General features: G+C 37.8%; 1 protein-coding gene across 1 annotated transcript in view; it reads left to right on the top strand.

Annotated features, from left to right (window-relative positions):
• The window catches only part of DDX60 (DExD/H-box helicase 60), a 107,034-nt gene that overhangs the window by 69,567 nt on the left and 22,825 nt on the right, over positions 1-14,642 (top strand). Inside the window, exons 28-29 of the mRNA XM_017887891.1 lie at positions 2,267-2,371; positions 3,940-4,140. Of these exons, the coding sequence (XP_017743380.1) occupies positions 2,267-2,371; positions 3,940-4,140 (306 nt within the window). The remainder of the gene's footprint in view (positions 1-2,266; positions 2,372-3,939; positions 4,141-14,642) is intronic.

Below are 14,642 nucleotides of genomic sequence, written 5' to 3'. Positions count from 1 at the left end.
AAAAAAAAAAAAAAAAAAAAAAGTCATGATGAGACTGCATGTCATCTGTCTTATTTAATTGAAGAGGGGATTGAAATGCACTACTCAGTTTATCTCTTTTTGTTTGTTTGTTTTTGAACCTCCTGAGTAGCTGGGATTACAGGCATGCACCACCACGCCCGGCTAATTTTGTATTTTTAGTAGAGATGGGGTTTCTCCATGTTAGTCAGGCTGGTCTTGAAATCCCGACTTCAGGTGATCCTCCCGCCTCAGCCTCCCAAAGTGCTGGGATTATAGGTGTGAGCCACTCCACCAGGCCTAGTTTATCTCTTTTTCATGAGAATAAAAATATTTCCTAAACAAATACTTCGGCAAATATTTCTACCGTGAAATATATCTATGTGCTCTCTCCTATCAGTGATAATGGACAAAAGGAAGACTAAAATAACTTTCAGACTGAACCCTTGTTATGTTTTCTGCAGTGTGTCCTGTGACAGTGCACAGGGATTTTCTGGATACATTCACGAAGGAGCTTTATATAGTTTGCTTGTAAATTTGGATCTTTAGTAATATTCAAAAATAGACTGACTTTTAAAAATTATTCATATTAAAATTTGTATGACATATATTACATTCACAAAAGAGAGAGAGAGAAAGACAAAGAGATTGAGAGTGTTTCTGCTACTCTAGGTAGCATCTTTTAAACTAAATGTTGAGGAAAATCTGACATCATAGTTAACAATGCTATTACCTGAAAAACAACCTAAGATGTGGCATTAACAACTTTGCTATGCTTTTCTCTTAACTAATAACAAATTATGTATTTATTTTAAAGGCTAATCACCACATACAATATTTTCTACATGATTATCAATTGATAGAAGAGAGACACACCTATTTTGATCAGCATATTCTGTGTTTAAAATAGTACCTGTTAAATAGTAGTTGCTCAATTACTGATAGGTTAATGAGATCACTCCACGAAAGTACTATGAAAATAGTGACAGCTTTGCTCTAGAGAACATTTTTTAAAAAGGTATTTATTATGGTTATTTTCTAAATGTATTATTATTTTCTACATTTTTGTTCTTATCAAAAAAACTTGATAAAAACAGGTAATAAATGATGTGTTGCATTTCCCAGATATATAGATTTCAGTTACAGAATAGTTAAAGAAGATCATTCTGTATACTTAAACATTAATACTAACCACAGCATTTATGACAATCACTATAAAAAGAAATAGAAGATGATCAGAAATACCCAGTATTATATGAAAAGCGTATTATCTAAGTAAACTTTTAAGTTTGTCCTGCTCCTTTTCTGGTCAGTTATGGCAATTCAAGGGGGAAAAGACAACTTTTTAAAATTACTGAGGTATGTTATTTCCATAGGCATAATCTCAACAAATTTTCGTAGACAAAATAGGTAATTGTCCAGAAGTGGATTTGTAAAAGTATTATTTCCCTATCATAAAAAATTTTCTGTCTAGTTATTCATTTAAAAATATTTACTGGGCCGGGCGTAGCGGCTCACGCCTGTAATCCCAGCATTTTGGGAGGCCGAGGTGGGTGGATCAACTGAGGTCGGGAGTTCAAGACCAACCTAGCCAACATGGTGAAACCCCATCTCTACTAAAAATACAAAAGTTAGCCGAACATAGTGGTGGGTGCCTGTAATCCCAGCTACTTGGGAGGTTGAGGCAGGAGAATCGCCTGAACCTGGGAGGTGGAAGTCGCAGTGAGCCAAGATCGTGCCATTGCACTCCAGCTTGGGCGACAAAAGTGAAACTCTGTCCCAAAAAAAAAAAAAAAAAAATTACTGAACACCTATAAGTTGCCAGGTACTCTTATGGGTGCTGCAGATATAATAATGAATCTTGCTTGGAGTCTGGTATAAGACAAGTGAACAAACAAGTAATGTTATTGAGGTAGTCATTAATGCTATGAAGATAAATCATGTGAGACAGAGATAGATAATGACGGTAGGGATGGTTATTTTGGATATGGTGGGCTACAGATTCCTCTGTGGCATTTCAGCAGACAGCTGAAGAAGCCAGACAAATGAATATTTGGGGAAGAATATTCTGTGCAAAGCAAACAGCGCATTTGGGAATGTACTTGTGGTGCTTGTGAAATAGCAAGAATACCAATGTGTCTAGTTTCTCTAGCTTTCCCATTGTGGCTTCATTGAAGCTCAAAGAGTTTTTCAGCAACTTTATGACAAGAAATACTTGCATTCTATTAAAATGCTATTTTATGAAGTAATTATTTTATTCTCTTTCAAGGTGGTGACAGCTACTGGAACACTTGCTTTAGGTATCAACATGCCTTGTAAATCTGTGGTGTTTGCTCAAAACTCAGTCTATCTGGATGCCTTGAATTATAGACAGGTATTGCAAAATGCATAAACTTGCTTGTTGTATTGCTGAAATACGGCCATAGCATAGTATAAAAAGTGAACCTTTAGTTTACAAACATACCGCAATTCACAGTAGCCTAACTGGGCATTCATCCTTGCCTGGCTTTCAGTTTTAGTTGTGGTATAGTTGAAAGCACCTGCATTTGGGATTGTGTGATTAACCAGATGTGTGACCTTGGATGAGATATCTAAACTGCCCAATTCTCATTTTCTATCTCCAAAATATGGGTAATAATTACTCTCCCACAGCATTTGCAAGAATTAAATAAGTGATTTGCATGGAAAATAGACATCAAAGGTGCTTGATACACTTTTACTCATTCATTTGCGGTGCGCAAGATTTTGCACTCTAGAATTATCTTTAATGCTTCCCTCAGCTTTACTCCTGACACTCAATCTATTACCAAGCCCACTTCATTACTTTCCTATAGCAGTATTTGATTTTTGCCTTTTGATTTCTGTATCCACCATCTTTCTTCATACGTTCTTAGCCTTGTATTATTAGTACAATTTCCCTGATTCTCCATGCTCTTTATTCTACCACATCCTGCAGATAATGTAGTTTATCTTCATATGATTTCCCTGCTCAGAGACATTTGATAACTATTTCTGCTAGCAGATTCAAATTTAGATATGTCACCCACATTCAGGTTTTTATCAACGTTCTTCCCTCCCTTTATCTCTAAACACTTTTTGTTCTCCTTATAGGCCTTGTTCCTACCCAATATAAAATCCTTATATAATTTCCAGCATGTTACCAACCCCTCTTTTTTATTTCTATTGCTGCTGCTGTACTCTGAATGAATTCTTCTAGTGCATTTTTGGGAATCTTCTACTTTGGGCTCTGGAGCTAGGGTGTTTGATATTTGGGATGATGGACTTAGGAATGGAAATGTCAGGGTCTGAATTCTGGATCTTCCACTTTGTGGTTGTTTCAGTATGGGCACATCTCTTATATTCCCAGTGCCTTAGCACAGTCTAAGCACTTAATCAATAAGAGTTAGTATAACCTCTGTAAAGATTTTATTCATAACTTGCTTTTTCACAAGTAGCATTTCTGAATTTTATTTCACTCATGTATTTATTCTGGTTGTGCATATATTTTATTTTGTGATTTGTAATTCAACACACTTGTGTGTCAGAGAGGGCAGAAAAGAGATGAGAGATGGGGAAGATGGGCAGGGAGAGAAAATGGGTACATTAGAGTTCAGCTGTAAGTGATTTTGACATCATTGTTTTGCCGGTGTTCTTTGTTTCTTCAATAGATCATTATTTCTTTGGGATATATTATACAAATGCCTACTGCAATTAATGGCTTGAAATATTTACATAATGATGACAAATGTCTCAGTTTTTAGATCTATCTCAGTCATAGCAAATTTCCTAAGCACTATGTAGTTGCATGTTAGTGTCCGTTCCTTAATGGTTAGACATATGCACAATTTCCAAACTCCAAACCAGAGTAAAGGGCTCGTTCTTACACTATGGCAGTAGAAGCATTTAGGGAAGTTATACATTGTAATTCTGTTCTCTTTTCAGATGTCTGGCCGTGCTGGAAGAAGAGGTCAAGACCTGATGGGAGATGTATATTTCTTTGATATTCCATTCCCCAAAATAGGAAAACTCATAAAATCCAATGTTCCTGAGCTGAGAGGACAGTTCCCTCTCAGCATAACCCTGATCCTACGACTCATGCTGCTGGCTTCCAAGGGAGATGACCCAGAGGATGCCAAGGCAAAGGTACCGTGCTGGACACTGCCTGAGTTCAGTCTTCATCACTGACCTGGCTCTAGTCACCTCTGCTGTTCTTTTAGAAGTCTGTAGCAATCACCCTTGAGTTTCATCAGTCCTTTAATGTTTTACAATGTCTTGAATAGTATAGAATTGGGAGTAGCTAGGGAGAATAACAGTTTGGTTTGTTTCTACCATCAGACATGGAATTTGTGGCTTGATGAGCACTGAAAAGCACTCAGGATTACTATTTTCAGGTGTGAAATGCAGTGTCCTATAGTAGTTAAGTGCTGGCTATGAATTTAAAAAGCTCTAGGCAATTAATAGATTCCTTTCTACAATTTAGAAAGAAAAGAAAGATTTATTTTATGATTTTGTAACAAAAAAGTTTAAGTGTTTCATGAAAAAGTAACTCAAACTTAGGAATACTTGGGAAATGTAGAATGTTGATATAAGAAAAAAGTGCCCCTGTTTCACTCCCAAAGACATTCACATTATCATTTTTTTTAGTCAGTTTTCTAGGCATGGGTGTGTATTTGATTTTTAAACACTGATTATGTAACTGAACTTCAAAATATGATTGTAAACCTTTCCTGATGTATGTTGCCCGGATAAAAATTTTGTAGCCAGTCTCTCAATGATGGATTTAAAATTCATGATTATGTAATTTGATTCTCGTCTTTATGGAGACGCATTGTTAGTGATGCCTGTTCTTTCTGTTTTTGTGTAGTGATTAGCATGCCCAGGTAAATCAGATACTGGTTTCTCAAGTTAGGATTCTTCTAGAATTCTTTTGATGAGTTAGCTGATCCTACAGAGCAGTCATACATCATTTTTAAGACCAAAATTTCCCCATTCTTGAGTTCTTCTTTTATACCTGTCTCTAAAGAGGAGTACATCTTCTAATAAGGTTTCTTATTTTTTTTTTAAATGGTTATCAGTGTGGTTCATTTTCTTTGCCTTGCATGTTTGAGAAGACATACATGTAAACTTCTCACATATGGGACTCTTAAAAGTGGGCATAACATTCATAGAATATTATTGTCTTCATTCATTAAATCAAACTAAGATTGTTTCCATTGCCTTCTGGCATTTAATGTTTTACATAGAGGAACCATGGCAGTTTCTGTTCTCTGGCAGTTAACTTGATATTTTTTTCTGTATATGCAATTATATGAATCTGTTGTTTTATTCTATTTCAAATGTTTTATTTCCTAGGATTTTCTGGATTTATGGATCCTTTAAAAATTGCTGTTTTAGTTATTATATGAGAACTTTCAATCTTTGTGCTCAGGTTTTTATTTATTGTGGTGAAATGCACATAAAATTTTCCATCTTTAACCATTTTAAATGTACAGTTCAGTAGTGTTAAGTATGTTCATATTGTTATGCAATGCTCAGGTATTTTTCAAATGAAGAAGAGATCCTTGAATTGTATCTTTGTTATTTGCTTCTGTTAATTGTTCAGTGGTTTTTTCAGGAAAAGCTATAATTTTTAAATTGAAACTCACTTTTCTGTTCTTCATTCCTGTTTTTTTCTTTATGAGAAAATATGAAACTTATCTTCCATATCACTGATGGCCTGAAGTGCAAATGTGGGTTTTAATTCTGCTACTACTGGACTTTTGTTTTTCTGAAATTCTTTTTTTTTTTTTTTTTTTTTTTTTTTTTTTTTTTTGAGATAAAGTCTTGCTCTGTCACCAGGCTGGAGTGCAGTGGCGTGATCTCAGCTCAGTGCAACCTCCGCCTCCCGGGTTCAAGCAATTCCCCTGCCTCAGCTTCCTGAGTAGCTCGGACTACAGGTGTGCGCCACCACACCTGGCTAATTTTTTGTATTTTAGTAGAGATGGGGTTTCACCATGTTGGCCGGGATAGTCTCGTCTCCTGACCTTGTGATCCACCCATCTTAACCTTCCAAAGTACTGGGATTACAGGTGTGAGTCACTGCACCTGGCCCCTGAAATTCTTTACTACTCCATCCATCACTCTTTTATATCATAATCATGTATTTTTAAATGTCAATTTATATTGTCTCTATACTATAGGCTGTAGTGCGTTGTCTCAAAGAGGTCATATCATTTGGCATCCATTATGGATGACAAATAATTTTTCCATCTTCTTATTTTAAGTTCTGAGTCACATGTGCAGAATTTGCAGGTTTATTATGCAAACATGTGCCATGGTGGTTTGCTGCACCTATCAACCCATCACCAAAGTGTTAAGCCTAGCATGCATTAGCTGTTTTTCCTGATGCTCGCCCTCTCCCTGCCCCAACAGGCCCTGGTATGTGTTGTTCCTCTCCCTGGGTCCATGTGTTCTCATAGTTCGCCTCCCACTTATAAGTGAGAACATGTGGTGTTTGGTTTTCTGTTTCTGCATTTGTTTTCTGAGGACGATGGCTTCCAGCTCCATCCATGTCCCAACAAAGTAGATGATCTCATTCCTTTTTATGGCTGTATAGTATTCTGTGGTGTATATGTACCAGTTTCTTTATCCAGTCTCTTGTTGATGGGCATTTGGGGTGATTCCATGTCTTTGCTATTGTGAATAGTGTTGCAGTGAACATATGTGTGCATATATCTTTATAATGGAATGATTTATATTCCTTTGGGCATATACCCAGTAATGGAATTGCTGGGTCAAATGGTATTTCTACCTCTAGTTCTTTGAGGAATCTCCACACTGTCTTCCACAGTGCAATTGAACTGATTTACACTCCCAGCAACGGTGTAAAAGCATTCCTATTTCTCTGCAACCTCACCAGCATCTATTGTTTCTTGACTTTTTAATAATTGCCATTCTAATTAGTGCGAGATGGTATCTCATTGTGGTTTTGATTTGCGTTTCTCCAATGAGTGGTGATGTTGAGTATTTTTCATATGTTGGCTGCATGTATGTCTTTTTTTGAGAAGGGTCCATTCATGTCCTTTGCCCACTACCTAATGGGGTTGTTTGTTTTTTTCTTATAAATTTGTTTAAGTTCCTTGTAGACTCTGGATATTAGACCTTTGTTGAATGGATAATTTTCTCCCATTCTGTAGGCTGTTTGTTTTCTCTGATGATTGTTTCTTTTGCTGTGCAGAAGCTCTTTAGTGTAATTAGATCCCATTTATCAATTTTTGCTTTTGTTGCAATTGCTTTGGGCATTTTCATCATTATATTATTCCATGTTCATGCTGCTGATAAAGACATACCCAAGACTGGGCAATTTACAAAAGAAAGAGGTTTAATGGAGTTACAGTTCCACATGATTGGGGAGTTCCTCACAATCATTTCAGAAGTCAAGGAGGAGCAAGTCATGTTTTATAATGGATGGCAGCAGGCAAAGAGAGAGAGAGCTTGTGCAAGGGAACTCTTCTTTTTAAAAGCATCAGATCTCATGATAGTTATTCACTATCACGAGAACAGCATGGGAAAGACCCGCCCGCATGGTTTAATTACCTCCCACCAGTTTCCTCTCATGACGCATGGGAATTGTGGGAGTTACAATGTAAGATGGGATTTGGGTGAGGACACAACCAAATCATATAATTCTACCCCTGGTCCTTCCCAAATCTCATATCCTCACATTTCAAAACCAATCATACCTTTCCAACAGCCTCCCAGAGTCTTAACTCATTTCAGCATTAACTAAAAACTCCACAGTCCAAAGTCTCATCTGAGACAAGGCAAGTGCCTTTTACCTATGAGCCAGTAAAATCAAAAGCAAGTTAGTTACTTCCTAGATACAGTGAGGGTACAGGCATTGGGTACATACAGCCATTCCAAATGGGAGAAATTGGCCAAATCAAAGGCACCACAGGCCCCAAACAAGTCCAAAATCCAATGGGAAAGTCAAATCTTAAAGCTCGAAAATGATACCCTTTGACTCCATGTCTCACATCCAGGTCACACTGATGCAAGAGGTGGGCTCCCATGGCCTTGGGCAGCTTCACTCCTATGGCTTTGTATGGTATAGTGCCCCTCCTGGCTGCCTTCATGGACTGGCATTGAATATCTGTGGCTTTTCTAGGCTCATGGCACAAGCTGTCAGTGGATCTGTCATTCTGGGGTCTGGAGGGTAGGGGTCACAGCTCCAATAGGTGGTGCCCCAGTAGGGACTCTGTGGGTTCTCTAACCCCATATTTTCCCTTTGCAGTGCCCTAGCAGAGGTTCTCCACGAGGTCCCCATCCCTGCAGCAAACTTCTGCCTGGACATCCAGGCATTTCCATACATCTTCTGAAGTCAAGGCAGAGATTCCCATACCTCAGTTCTTGACTTCTGTGCACTCTCACGCTCAACACCATGTGTAAGCTGCCAAGGCTTGGGGCTTCTGCTCTCTGAAGCAATACCCTGAGCTATACCTTGGCCCCTTTTAGTCATAGCTGGAGCAGCTGGGATGCAAGGCACCAGGTCCCTAGACTGTACACAGCAGAGGAACCCTGGGCCTGGCCCAGGCAACCATTTTTTTTCTCCTAAATCTCTGGGCCTGTGATGAAAGGGACTGCCACAAAGGTCTCTGACATGCCCTGGAGACATCCCATTATCTTGGTGATTAATGTTTGGCTACCCATTACCTGTGCAAATTTCTGCAGCCGGCTTGAATTTCTCCTCAGAAAATGGGATTTTCATTTCTGTTGCATTGTCAGGGTGCGAATTTTCTGAACTTTTATGTTCTGCTTCCCTTATAAAACTGAATGCCTTTAACAGCACCCATGTCACCTCTTGAATGCCTTGCTGCTTAGAAATTTCTTCTGCAAGATACCCTAAATCATCTCTCTCAAGTTCAGAGTTCCATAACTCTCTCAGACAGAGGCAAAATGCTGCCTGTCTTTTTTCTAAAACATAACAAAAGTCACCTTTGCTCCAGTTCCCAACAAGTTCCTCATCTCCATCTGAGACCACCTCAGCCTGGATTTCATTGTCCATATGATTATCAGCATTTTGGTCAAAGCCATTCAAGAAGTTTGTAGGGAGTTCCAGACTTTCCCACAGTTTTTGTCTTCTTTTAAGCCCTCCAAACTGTTCCAATTTCTGCCTGTTACCCAGTTCCAAAGTCACTTTCACATTTTCAGGTATCTTTTCAGCAGTGCCCCACTCTACTGGTACCAATTTACTATGTTAGTCTGTTTTCATGCTGCTGATAAAGATATACCCAAGAGTGGGAAGTTTGCAAAAAAAAAAAAATAAAAAGGTTTTAATGGACTTACAGTTCTGCATGGCTGAGGAGGTCTCATAAAAAAGTCAGAATGCAAGGAGGAGCAAGTCATGTCTTACAATGGATGGCAGCAGGCAAAGAGAGAGCAAGTTTTTGCAGGGGAATTCCTCTTTTTAAAACCATCAGATTTCATGAGACTTATTCACTGTTATGAGAACTGCATGGGCAAGATTTGCCCCCATGATTCAATTACCTCCCACTGAGTTCCTTCCATGACATACGGGAATTGTGGGAGTTATAATTCAAGATGAGATTTGGGTGGGTACACAGCCAAACCACATCAGTCATGAAATATTTGCCCATGCCTATGTCCTGAATAGTATTACTTAGGTTATCTTCTAGAATTTTTATAGTTTTGGGGTTTACCTTTAAGTCTTTAATCCATCTTGAGTTAATTTTTGTATAAAGTGTAAGGATAGGGTCCAGTTCAATTTTCTGCATATGGCTAGCCAGGTCTTCCATCATCATTTATTAAATAGGAAACCTTTCCGCATTGCTTGTTTTTGTCGAAGATCAGATAGTTGTAGATGTGTGGTCTTGTTTCTGAGTTCTCTATTCTGTTCCAATGGTCTATGTGTCTGTTTTGGTACCAGTACCATGCTGTTTTGGTTGCTGTAGCCTTGTATTAAAGGTAGAAGTTGGGTAGCATGATTCCTCCAGCTTTGTTCTTTTTACTTAGGATTGTCTTGGCTGTATGGGCTCTTTTTTGGTTCCACTATGAATTTTAAAATAGTTTTCTTTCTAATTCTGTGTAGAATGTCACTGGTAGTTTAATGGGAATAGCACGGAATCTATAAATTACTCTGGGCAGTATGGCCATTTTCACAATATTGATTCTTTCTCTCCATGAGCATGAAATGTTTTTTCATTTGTTTGTGTCCTCTCTGATATCCTTGAGAAGTGGATTGTAGTTCTCCTTGAAAAGGTCCTTCACTTCCCTTGTTAGATGTATTCCTAGGTATTATATTCTCTTTGTAGCAATTGTGAAGGGGAGTTCATTTGTGATTTGGCTCTCTGCTTGTTTGTTGTTGGTTTATAGTAAAATGCTTGTGATTTTTGCACATTGATTTTGTACGCTGAGATTTTGCTGAAGTTGCTTATCGGCTTAAGAAGCTTTTGGGTTGAGATGATGGGGTTTTCTAGACATAGGATCATCTGTAAACAAAGACAATTTGAGTCCCTGTCTTCCTCTTTGAATATCCTTTATTTCTTTCTCTTGCCTGATTGCCCTGGCCAGAACTTTCAATACTATGTTGAATAAGAGTGGTGAGAGAGGGCATACAAATATTTTTTCAAAACAACTTTTTTTTTTTTGCTGCATATAGAAAACAATTTTCATATGCCAGATCTTTTCTTTAGAGGAAAAGATGTCCTTGTCACAGTCTATGAGGTCCTGTAGTATATGATCTCTTACCAGCTTGTAGACATCACTTCTTCCTCTCTCCCACATGGCCAGCTGCCCGTTTCATGAGCACGCCAGACACATTCCGGTCTGAGGACCATGGCTCTTACTGTTTCTTCTCCTTCTAAGATCTTCCCTGAGACATATACATGGCCTCACTCTCTTACTACATTAAATTCTTTACTGTAACATTACATAGTGAAGCCTACCCTTACCATGCCTTCTAAACTGTAAACGTTTCCCCTGTCTGCTGCATTGACAGTGTTCCTTATTCAGTTAAATAGAGTTCTCATCAGTTCCTATATAGCATCAAATTATCTATGTATCTATCTACATTGATCTATCTTTATGTTTATCATCTATATTTCTATCCATCTACCTACCTCTACCTACCTATCTCTATCTCTATCTATCTATCTATCTATCTATCTATCTATCTATCTATCAATCATCCATTTTCTATCTGCTGTCTAACTACCTTTCTATCATGTATCATTCTATCATTTATCTTTCTATCCATCTATCTACATCTATCAATCATCTATCCACCTATCTATCACCTGTCTTTCTATCTTCCTATCTCTATCATGTTTTTATGTATTTTATCTATATTTCCCACTAGAATGTAAGCACTCCAAGGACAATAATGTTCATTTGTCTGATTTTCTGATGTAGACATTCCATAAATATTTATAGCATGACCGTAATTTTAGGAAGATGATAAATTTTTCTTAAGAAGAATTGGTCTATTGTGGGTTTTTCTATTTTATCACTTTGGATACATCTCTCCAAATCTGATGGTTTGCCAAGCAATAGGATGTATGAAATTTCTTCTGGATTCATTCTATCCACCTAAATGCTAATCAAATACCCTTTCAGATCTGAGCTGGATGAATAGTTTTTGGCTCAAATATCAGTGTTTAGCAGATCTTCATCTATATAGTTTTCTGNTATACCCAAGAGTGGGAAGTTTGCAAAAAAAAAAAAATAAAAGGTTTTAATGGACTTACAGTTCTGCATGGCTGAGGAGGTCTCATAAAAAAGTCAGAATGCAAGGAGGAGCAAGTCATGTCTTACAATGGATGGCAGCAGGCAAAGAGAGAGCAAGTTTTGCAGGGGAATTCCTCTTTTAAAACCATCAGATTTCATGAGACTTATTCACTGTTATGAGAACTGCATGGGCAAGATTTGCCCCATGATTCAATTACCTCCCACTGAGTTCCTTCCATGACATACGGGAATTGTGGGAGTTATAATTCAAGATGAGATTTGGGTGGGTACACAGCCAAACCACATCAGTCATGAAATATTTGCCCATGCCTATGTCCTGAATAGTATTACTTAGGTTATCTTCTAGAATTTTATAGTTTTGGGGTTTACCTTTAAGTCTTTAATCCATCTTGAGTTAATTTTGTATAAAGTGTAAGGATAGGGTCCAGTTCAATTTTCTGCATATGGCTAGCCAGGTCTTCCATCATCATTTATTAAATAGGAAACCTTTCCGCATTGCTTGTTTTGTCGAAGATCAGATAGTTGTAGATGTGTGGTCTTGTTTCTGAGTTCTCTATTCTGTTCCAATGGTCTATGTGTCTGTTTTGGTACCAGTACCATGCTGTTTTGGTTGCTGTAGCCTTGTATTAAAGGTAGAAGTTGGGTAGCATGATTCCTCCAGCTTTGTTCTTTTACTTAGGATTGTCTTGGCTGTATGGGCTCTTTTTTGGTTCCACTATGAATTTTAAAATAGTTTTCTTTCTAATTCTGTGTAGAATGTCACTGGTAGTTTAATGGGAATAGCACGGAATCTATAAATTACTCTGGGCAGTATGGCCATTTTCACAATATTGATTCTTTCTCTCCATGAGCATGAAATGTTTTTTCATTTGTTTGTGTCCTCTCTGATATCCTTGAGAAGTGGATTGTAGTTCTCCTTGAAAAGGTCCTTCACTTCCCTTGTTAGATGTATTCCTAGGTATTATATTCTCTTTGTAGCAATTGTGAAGGGGAGTTCATTTGTGATTTGGCTCTCTGCTTGTTTGTTGTTGGTTTATAGTAAAATGCTTGTGATTTTGCACATTGATTTTGTACGCTGAGATTTTGCTGAAGTTGCTTATCGGCTTAAGAAGCTTTTGGGTTGAGATGATGGGGTTTTCTAGACATAGGATCATCTGTAAACAAAGACAATTTGAGTCCCTGTCTTCCTCTTTGAATATCCTTTATTTCTTTCTCTTGCCTGATTGCCCTGGCCAGAACTTTCAATACTATGTTGAATAAGAGTGGTGAGAGAGGGCATACAAATATTTTTTCAAAACAACTTTTTTTTTTTGCTGCATATAGAAAACAATTTTCATATGCCAGATCTTTTCTTTAGAGGAAAAGATGTCCTTGTCACAGTCTATGAGGTCCTGTAGTATATGATCTCTTACCAGCTTGTAGACATCACTTCTTCCTCTCTCCCACATGGCCAGCTGCCCGTTTCATGAGCACGCCAGACACATTCCGGTCTGAGGACCATGGCTCTTACTGTTTCTTCTCCTTCTAAGATCTTCCCTGAGACATATACATGGCCTCACTCTCTTACTACATTAAATTCTTTACTGTAACATTACATAGTGAAGCCTACCCTTACCATGCCTTCTAAACTGTAAACGTTTCCCCTGTCTGCTGCATTGACAGTGTTCCTTATTCAGTTAAATAGAGTTCTCATCAGTTCCTATATAGCATCAAATTATCTATGTATCTATCTACATTGATCTATCTTTATGTTTATCATCTATATTTCTATCCATCTACCTACCTCTACCTACCTATCTCTATCTCTATCTATCTATCTATCTATCTATCTATCTATCTATCTATCAATCATCCATTTTCTATCTGCTGTCTAACTACCTTTCTATCATGTATCATTCTATCATTTATCTTTCTATCCATCTATCTACATCTATCAATCATCTATCCACCTATCTATCACCTGTCTTTCTATCTTCCTATCTCTATCATGTTTTATGTATTTTATCTATATTTCCCACTAGAATGTAAGCACTCCAAGGACAATAATGTTCATTTGTCTGATTTTCTGATGTAGACATTCCATAAATATTTATAGCATGACCGTAATTTTAGGAAGATGATAAATTTTCTTAAGAAGAATTGGTCTATTGTGGGTTTTCTATTTTATCACTTTGGATACATCTCTCCAAATCTGATGGTTTGCCAAGCAATAGGATGTATGAAATTTCTTCTGGATTCATTCTATCCACCTAAATGCTAATCAAATACCCTTTCAGATCTGAGCTGGATGAATAGTTTTTGGCTCAAATATCAGTGTTTAGCAGATCTTCATCTATATAGTTTTCTGAATTGAAAGGTCATGTTCTACTTCTGCTGGTCTTATTACACATTGATTATCTGGACGACATTAATCACAATAAACTATAGTATGCAATGCCATCAGGATTCTTATCATCTTTGTATGACTTTAATATGAGGTCTGTACTTCTGTGGTTATAGTGAACCACCATGAAACCCTCATACCTTACTATGCTGTTTTCTGACTGTTGCCATCTCTGACTAAAAGTGGCATATGAGAGAGAAGAGGTTGCAAATATACCATATATATTGCCCTCAAAAAATATCATCCCACAGTAAGGAGATGGAAAGTGCACTCCCTTCTTCCACCCTTCCACTCTTTCTCCCTTTCTCTCTTCTTCCTTTTCTCTCTCTTCCCTTCCTCTTCTCTTCTCTCCTTCTTTCCCTCTCTGCCTGCCTGCCTGCCTTTCTTCCTTCCTTCTTTCCTTCCTTCCCTGCCTCCCTCCCTCTCTCCCTCCCTCCCTTCCTTCCTTCCTTCCTTCCTTCCTTCCTTCCTTCCTTCCTTCCTTCCTTCCTTCCTTCCTTTCTTCCTTCCTTCCTTC

Source organism: Rhinopithecus bieti, unplaced genomic scaffold (assembly GCF_001698545.2).
Source record: "Rhinopithecus bieti isolate Rb0 unplaced genomic scaffold, ASM169854v2 scaffold_16999, whole genome shotgun sequence".
NCBI lineage: Eukaryota > Metazoa > Chordata > Mammalia > Primates > Cercopithecidae > Rhinopithecus > Rhinopithecus bieti.
This window is presented reverse-complemented; position numbering and strand designations above follow the sequence as displayed.